An 8,657-nucleotide genomic window follows, 5' to 3' on the forward strand; every position below is an offset into this window, starting at 1 on the left:
TTTATATATAGATAGTTTCTACAACGTAAATTGTTGAAAGAACTTGTAAATTGTATGATTAAAAAAAAAAAAGGATCCTTTGATTGATATAATGGTTCTCATTTTTCTTAGAGAATATTCTTATTTACTTAAATTCCATATTTCATCGATATTTCATTTTTATTCCACCCCCCATACTACGGAGAGTTGGGATTTCAGATTGAAATGATTGGTATAGGTTTCGAAATACATACGTTACTTAATTGTGCTTAGAGAAAAATCAACGAGCTAGCCAGAAATTCTGTACCTGGTTGATTGTAGAAGGAAGCATAGATCTTTTGAAGTAACATACATTACCTGACTGATTGCAGAAAGAAAGCATAGATAGATCTTTTGTGAATAATTAGCTCTAAATAGTAAAGAAAGTTGATGGCTGGTAGCTGTGTGTTTGGAAGTAAAGCTGAAAAGCTTTCTTGAAAGTTGTTGAAATAGTTTCCAGAAATGTTGAAATTGCAGGAAGAGAAATTCTAGAGACATGAATATATTTCACTATCGTAGCCTACCATTCAATGAAAACACTATGTTGAGTAAGGTGAGGACTCCTGCTGCAATAAATTGGAAAAATATCACCTGGATGCAGCTCCCATGCAGTATGTAACATCTTTTGGAAAATCAGTATTGATGGATTCTATTATATTATATGGACCCTCCAACTATTGTTTGTGTGTAAGTCCACCATAAATGACCATTGCGAACATTTTCCAGCAATGTATCTGCTCTACTTAATTCTTGATTAGTTAGTTCTTTAACTAATTTGGATTGAATACGCTTAAATAATAAGGTGAAGTAAGACGATAGCAAATGTAAACTTAATTTAGCATTTTTTTTTGGCTATTTAAGCGTGCAATAATTGTTCTCTAAATTTTGAATCATTTGTCACTAATTGAGTCAAAATTTGACCAAAAATGTAACTTGATCCTTGGGGATCAAAAAAAAGTTTTAAACATACCATCACAAACATGAGTGGTAACAGAACGGACTAAGTTCACTTTGCACCTTGAAACTTGTTCCACTTTTCACTCTAAACTCCAATTTTGAATATTTTTCATCCCGAACTCTTAATTTTTGACACTTTGCATCCAATCAATGACAACTTCAACAAAATTAACGGTATAGAGGACTCAACAAATCAACGACAACATGTTGAAAGTGATCAAAATGTGCCAAGATATCGTAGTAAAACCAAAACAATGCATTATCATTAATTTGTATTATTTTTTATCTCGTTAATTTTGCTAACAATGTTAGTGATTGAGATCATATAGATCAATCATAATGTGGTGAAAGTAGTAAAAAAAAAAAAAAGGTAAGAGATCACAATTAGAACAAAATGGGATATTATAATTAGTTTTTATCATCCTTTATCTCATTAATTTTGCAAACGTAATTACTAATTGAACTTAAATGAGACAAAGCTGAGAGCTTAAGATGCAAAATATTCAAAATTAAGAGTTCAGGGTGAAATTTAGGGTGCAACGTGGAATTATTTCGGACGCAAATAATCTCGAAGGCAATAATAGTTCTTCAAAGAAGAATGGATAAATCCAATGTACAGTAAATTTATTTCAACTTCCCTATGAACGAACGCAAGAAGGAACAATTGATTGATTAGATGGCTTCCCCTTATCTCACGAGTCACGCCTGACCAAACTACAATTAATCTTCCTAAATTTGTAGTACTTGACGAATCAAAACAAGGTTTAGTTGAACACTCTTTCAGTTGCCTCATCTTTTCAAGCAGAATTAATTACGTCAAACATTTGATAATTTAAAGGGGACAAAAGTATTACATTTGTGGACAACACACTCAGCATTAAAGGGAAAACATAGTTAGGTATTGACTTTACCATGATCAAACGAAGCTTGCAATTATGGCAAAGGCAAAGGGACGTATTCTGATCTATTTGATTAAGATATTTTACCAGAAGATCTTTGTGAACCATGAAAGTTTGCGAAAACGACAACCTAGTTGATATCATGATACTGTTACTGAGCATTTAACACAGTCCTTTTATTATTGCAAATATGGAGACTCCAAGCCATAGTTTTTTTTTTTTTTTTTTTTGACGCAGGGTGTCCTGATCTTGTGGATCAGACTAATCCCGGTGACTGGCAGAGCCCTGCTCAATGACGCCAACGCGTTACCAACGAGATCGAATTGAGAACCTGCCGCTAAAGAGCGGGACGACCAAACCAGACGAGCTGTCCGTTGGGGGCAAACCTTAGTTGATAAGGGTTCAAAGTAAAATGAAAACACGAATGCCATAATTACTTAGTTATAAGTTATAGCCCCTACCAACTCAGCCCAGTGTTCTGGGGAAAATTGTAGCATAATGTATACTTTTGACACCTTTCCACCATTGTAGTCTTGTCTTTTTTTCTGCTGGTTTCTTTATGATAATGTTACCATCCATGATTCACGGACCAATAACAAAGGACAGCACTAGCTAGTTTTACACTTTACTCACGAAAGATAATTGGATGCTTCTTGAATCGAATCTGAATGATTTCTCCTTTTCTACCCCCCCATGGCCCCATCCATCTAATCGCATTTCCTCCCCTCTTTCTGTCTTATTTGCAAGGTATGAAATCCCATCCGACTTTTAAGGTTAAAATATTTCTATAGCCCTCAAGGTTGAAGAACTTATAATGTGACAATCAAGTCCAAATGATTGGATGTTTGATACCATTTTCCCTTTTTTCTTTAAACAAATCTTTTAAAAGAATCACTAGGATTTGGAGAAAGATCAAATGGGATAGGTGAGAAGCCAATCTGATATCAAAGACGATGAAAGAAAATCTATCAACCATGCTGATATGTGCCCCCATTAGGTTGACCAAAGTAGATGTGCGGATTGGTCCATTTTGCCTTTTGGCGAAGCTTTACAACCATTTTTGAAAACTTGTACCTTCTGAGGTGATACGAGAATTTAACCAGTAGCTCTTATCTGGTTGTGTGCAACCACAGATATCTGACAGGGAAAATATACAGAAACTGATGGCTGAGGGCTTTCTTTTGTATATTTTTTTTGGGCTATCCATTTCATATATAGTTTTTCTTCCCAGTCGATAATCAGCAAGAGAAATTTCTTCTCTCAAAAATACTACGCTATGTGAAGTTTCTTCAGGGCCAACTTCACCACCTCTACGTATGTTTCCCAAATATGCTCATGACAGATAGCTCCAAAATCATATCAAATTAAGAAAGAAAAGAAGAAGTTTAAATCACACTTTAGAATTTAAAACTGCTTGTAAGGTTTTACTGTTTACTACAGACTTCCACCGTGATGATAGGTTTGATCTTTGATGCTCAGAAATTTCAAGAACTAGAAATATAGCGTATGATATCATAAGAACTTGTCTCATTTGCCGTCTTGCTTGCCATGAACTCCGTTAACAGCTTGCTGCAACAATTCAAGAACGTGAAATCACTTTAGTTTGGAGTGTTATTAGGTCATGAATCAAGAGAGTAAGTTCGGAGTCGAGAACTACCTGCATGCAAGACAGAGTGTAGTGGACATCGCTTTCTGATATTTGGTGGTGAAGGACCATCCTAATCCTGCAATTATAACAATTTCAATGTCTACCTCTTAGATATGCGTTATAGGTTTTGCCAAATCAAAAGATGAACATCAATCATGCTCTAGTACACGACCGCAAATTGTATAATCAAAATATCCAATATCAAAGGAGAGGGAATTGTCCATGAAAGCATTTGACTGGATTTAGCAAACATATGTCTAAAGCATAAATTAGTTATCAAAAAACGAGGCTTATATTTGTGACAGGAAAAAAAAAAAAAAAAAAAGAAAGAAAGCCAAACTAAGACAGTAATATAGTAACACTTTTCCCGTCAGCTGACAGCAAATCTGCTTCAGCTGGGACTTCTAGCAATTAAACACATAAATAGGTTGCATGAACAGTTATCAGAATTGCCTGTTCTGGCAGAAGCTGTTATCACGTTATATATCATCTCTCAAGTAACCTATTGGATAAGCATCAAATCAGAAGATGACGAGGCATGCATCCATGAAAAACTTAGTGAGAGACTCAGGCCGTATGATGGAAGTTTATCAAAGGAAATGAACCTGAATGGGCCTTCTGGTAAAATAAGTATCCCATGTCCCTCCAAAATCTTGCAAAGCTTGGTTTCTGTGATATTTACGCTCTTCAGGATATCACAATATACCTGATTATTACAAAAAGGGAGGAAAAAATGATCTCATTATGTTTTCTTCTTCCATGAAATTCTGTAGGCTAGCTTATAAACGAGGCACCAGCCTCACAGCTTAAAGACTTGCTTCTAATAACACAATAATTATACAACAATAACAACCTAAAAATCGAGCACCACTGGCAGGACAAAGCATCATCTTTTCCTCTTACATGATGATGCATTTTGTTTACTAATACGAATCAACCAGTACACCTACTATCAAAGTTTTTGCAAATTTTATACAAATACACCCTGTTCAATTTCCTAGTCATGAGTAGCAAAAATAACTGCATAAGCAGCTACTTCAGCACCAGATCAGCTGGCATGCTCGTTTCAGATTTTTTTCTTATCTGTTTATAAATTCTCTTGAAGTTTTAAAAGAACTAACCACTAACAGCTGGTTAACAAGGAAAACACAAATCATTCCCCTGCATAGTTTAAATACAGAAAGGATATCAGGAACTTTGTTGGCCAAATAGGCCAATCATCTTCAACTTCAAAACTAAGCAACTTACTATATTAGTCTCGACGGAATCAATGTCAACATTTAGTCCTTTGATTTTGTTCAGCCCCACTGAGAAAATTACAAAAAGAACGTAAAATCAGATATGTGGGAGAAGTCAAGAGGATATTAGGGGTGCATATATGAACTTATAAAGAAAATATGGAAAAGAAATTGGTTCAATAAAATGAAATTCTAAGGGAAGAAGACTTTACCTGCTAAAGTTTTAGCCTTTTTGTGATCTCCTTCAAGCTTACCAACATTTTCTTGCAATGCAATAAGAGCAGCAGCGCACAGGACACCAACCTGCCTCATTCCACCACCCAGAGTCTTCCTGAGAATCCTTGCCTGGACAGTTATACAAAAAGAAAGATAAGTGCTCAATTTGCAGAAACGATATTTTCTTTTGGGGCAGGGGTGGCGGGGCAAGCCTACAGCACAATGAGCTTACTCTGGCAATAAAGGTTTCTGAACCAACAATTACGGTTCCAACCGGAGCACCAAGACCTTTCGATAAACAAATCTGTAATCCACATTAAAAAATGGATGAGGAACAAACAGGTATTTAGTGCAGCAAAGTGAATATGATGGTCAAGGGTGGACAAGGAAGAACAAGTGAAACTAGGAGAGAGTCTTTCATGATCATTCTACTTACAGATACTGAATCAGCAGCCTGTACAAGCCTGTCAACCGGAACTCCCAGTGCCTGAAGAATAGATCTTGCCAATTAGGACTTTCCAGCAATGCAAGAAAACAAACATGACAGTGCAACTAAACAGATAGCTGGACCAAAACTAAAGAGTCTACATACTCCATCTTCCAGAAAATTTGCTCAAATGCCGGAAATAAGTTTAATAACCCCACTTCGACTTAAAAAAATACCAAAATTCATAAATGATTTTAGTTCCAGAAGTTGATAAAATATATATACAAAGTTTTGCAGCTTCTGGGGATGCTCATTTCAAAGTCCTCCAAATTACCTAACGGATGTGGACCTTGACTTGGGAATTCATGTTATTACAGCTAAAAACTTCCAAATGACTATTGAACATCTAACTGCAGATTGCGGTTCCCAACAGAGTTAAACAAGCAAGATGAAATGTATATCAAAGAAGAAGTAGTAAATAAAACTACCCTCGTGATTTGATAGATGAAAATACTACCTCGACATGATAGAATAAGCAATATTGTATCCATTAGTAAAGTTATTACTCACAACTGATGCATTAAAAATACGAGCACCATCAATGTGAAGCTTCAGTCCATACTTCTTTGCTAGCTCTCCTACTTGGTCTATGTATTCTGGAGAAAGGCATCGACCACCAGAACTGCATAATAGGATGATGCTGTAAGAATCTGATAACCAGCAAGAAGCAATATTCTCCTATTAATTTAGGAAATGTGTTTTGGTTAACTAGAATTGCAATTCTATACAATCACTTATTAGACATTTAACCAAGTTTTTTCAATCAACATCTAGCTACAAAGAGTACAAGGCAATGATATACATGTGACGACTTTCTGTGCTATGTGGATAAGAGTTACAACTAAGAAATTCACCATGAAAAAAAAGCTTACTGAGCATGTGAGTTTTCCAAACAGATGAGCCTAGTTGTTGGGTAACATATCTCAAATCTAGGATCTCTAATTGCAGCTTCCATTTGATTGATATCCATTGTTCCGTCTTCATTATTCTTCACTGTTCTTGGATGAACACCTCCAATTGTGGAAATACCTCCATTTTCATAAATGTGGATATGGCAACTGTCACCTAGAATTACCTCACTTCCCCTAATTGGACAATGTGTAAGCACACAAATAAGGTTACCCATTGTGCCTGAAGGGACAAAGAGGGCTGCTTCCTTGCCTGTGATTCTTGCCATCTCTGTTTCAAGGCGACGGGCAGTTGGGTCATGACTTAAAACATCATCATCAACTTCAGCATTTGCCATTGCAGTCCGCATGGCTTCAGTTGGTTTAGTCACTGTGTCAGATCGGAGATCTACCGTTCTTGTCACCATTTTGCACTATAATCAAGCAGAACAAAATGAACAAATCAAGACATGAGTTAAAAACAAGAATAAGTTATCTCCAGGCATAGGACTGCCATAGTTACATCATTCGAAAAAATAATAAATAAGACACTGACTCGGACCTGAAAATTAAACTACATATAACCAATCATGAAATGGAAATAAGCAATAACAGACATGTTGGAGATCTGTGTTTTTTCCTGAATTCTCTGGAAGGATCAGAATATGTAGACAATAAAAGAGCAAATAGATTTGTTGTCTTAGGAAGAAAGGTCTATCAGTGAACTGAGAAAAAAGAAAACAAAAAGGAAAACTGAAATCATGGACGTATGCCATAAAAAAAAAAAATTATTTTGCGCATGTGCGTGAGGAGCACTTGAAACGTAAGAAAACAAACCAGAAACTTTGATGCATAAACTGTAGTATAAAACGCAGAAACTGATGACAAGGCAAATGCAAGAAATGCGGAGTCTGATTCTGGATGCACTTAAACCTGAGGTCGTCTGGGTGACGCCTCCAATTTAGCATAATTAATCCATATCTTCCTAGGGATTTCTTGCAGGATACTAATCTAATTGCAGTTCAAGATTAAGCTGAAAAAGAAGAGAGATTTCTTCCACTTTCACATCTCTTTATCTCCTTTAGCAATGAATATCTATCCCATCCTCTCTCTCTCATTTCAGACAATTTCATGCAAAATTCATCTACTTTATACAAAGAACCAACAGCCACACAACATGCTCGGACGTTAATCAGTGCGCATTATATTTGATACCTTTTTTTTTATAGTTATTGAAGCAAAATCAGTCAGTGTTGATTGATATCTCCCTTCTTGAGTTCTTGATGCAGAGTTACAGAATCCAGCAACAATCAACCAGATTCACTCAACTGCACTCCAAACGTAATAAATCGGTACCAAAAAGGGGCAAGAGAAATTTATCACGAAAAGGTAAAGAAAATATGACAAAGATGATTTAAAAAGAAAAAAAAGATTAACCCACAAAACTGAGCACTTACGTGCGATGAAATTCAATCATGAGCACAGAAACAGAGCAGAATCAGTAGTTCTTGTCAAGTGGAAAAGACCCAAGATACGTATCTAAGTAAAGCACCACAAGATGAATCCAAGTGTATGACAGCTGAATCTTTGGTTCTCTTTCCCTTAAAGAAGCGAAAACCCAACCCCACCGCAACCTCAAAAGAAAGAAATGCATGACCTCTTTCGGGAACTTATTATTTCGTCATTTAATGAAAACAATTATCAAAAACAAGCATCATCTCATCACATGACAAAATACATGAGCTACACACATGGCACTTTACAGTCATTGAAAATGATGCATGCATGATAAGCAACTAGCGGTTGATAGAACTTCAATAAAGGCACCAAAATTCTCGTCTTAATCAAAAAGATTCTTCAGGTACATAGTTGAATTTGACACTTCCCTATTGGGCTCACCTTTGATATGATCAAGTGACTCTGTTGTGGCTCCTTTGTGTCTTCTTTCCTACCTTCCTTTTGTGTGTGTGTGGTTTTTTTTTTTTTTGGAACCAAAGTTTGGACTAACAATCCAAAAACATATATGGGATTTTAGGGAAACACGGTAAGTTTTGATCATCTATGCGTTGGAATGCAAATCTATTTATATACAAAGGTGGGTATGAATTATGAAAATTAATGCATCATGCATGAAGTTTATTCAAGCTGGAACATAAAATAATGGTAACTAGGAAGAAAAGTTGGATACTAACTCCAAACAGGTGGTAAAGGCGATGATGACTGGAATCCTTCACATTCTGGGCCCTTTTCTTATCGGTCTTATCTCTTGGCCCACCGAATACACGAATCACGAATGCGGGAAAGATA

The 8,657-nt window shown here is 36.0% G+C and overlaps 1 protein-coding gene across 7 annotated transcripts; it reads right to left on the reverse strand.

Moving 5' to 3' along the window:
- Positions 1–3,217: 3,217 nt before the first annotated feature.
- Positions 3,218–8,657, reverse strand: LOC113725579 (low-specificity L-threonine aldolase 1). 7 transcript variants are annotated; one of them, XM_027248837.2, is made up of 11 exons: positions 8,543–8,657; positions 7,566–7,678; positions 6,336–6,784; positions 5,974–6,085; positions 5,413–5,463; positions 5,209–5,280; positions 4,973–5,105; positions 4,771–4,829; positions 4,128–4,228; positions 3,532–3,598; positions 3,218–3,443 (listed from the first exon to the last, which is right to left on the reverse strand). In XM_027248837.2, exons 3-11 carry the CDS (start codon positions 6,776–6,778, stop codon positions 3,402–3,404), a joined length of 1,080 nt encoding a protein of 359 aa, XP_027104638.1. In that variant the 5' UTR covers positions 6,779–6,784; positions 7,566–7,678; positions 8,543–8,657; the 3' UTR covers positions 3,218–3,401. The 7 variants fall into 7 exon arrangements, 6 of the variants coding, with proteins under 6 accessions (XP_027104638.1, XP_027104636.1, XP_027104637.1 ...); XM_027248835.2 differs by lacking the exon at positions 8,543–8,657 and adding an exon at positions 8,250–8,407; XM_027248836.2 differs by lacking the exon at positions 8,543–8,657 and adding an exon at positions 7,808–7,947.

Source organism: Coffea arabica, chromosome 2c (genome assembly GCF_036785885.1).
Source record: "Coffea arabica cultivar ET-39 chromosome 2c, Coffea Arabica ET-39 HiFi, whole genome shotgun sequence".
Lineage (NCBI taxonomy): Eukaryota > Viridiplantae > Streptophyta > Magnoliopsida > Gentianales > Rubiaceae > Coffea > Coffea arabica.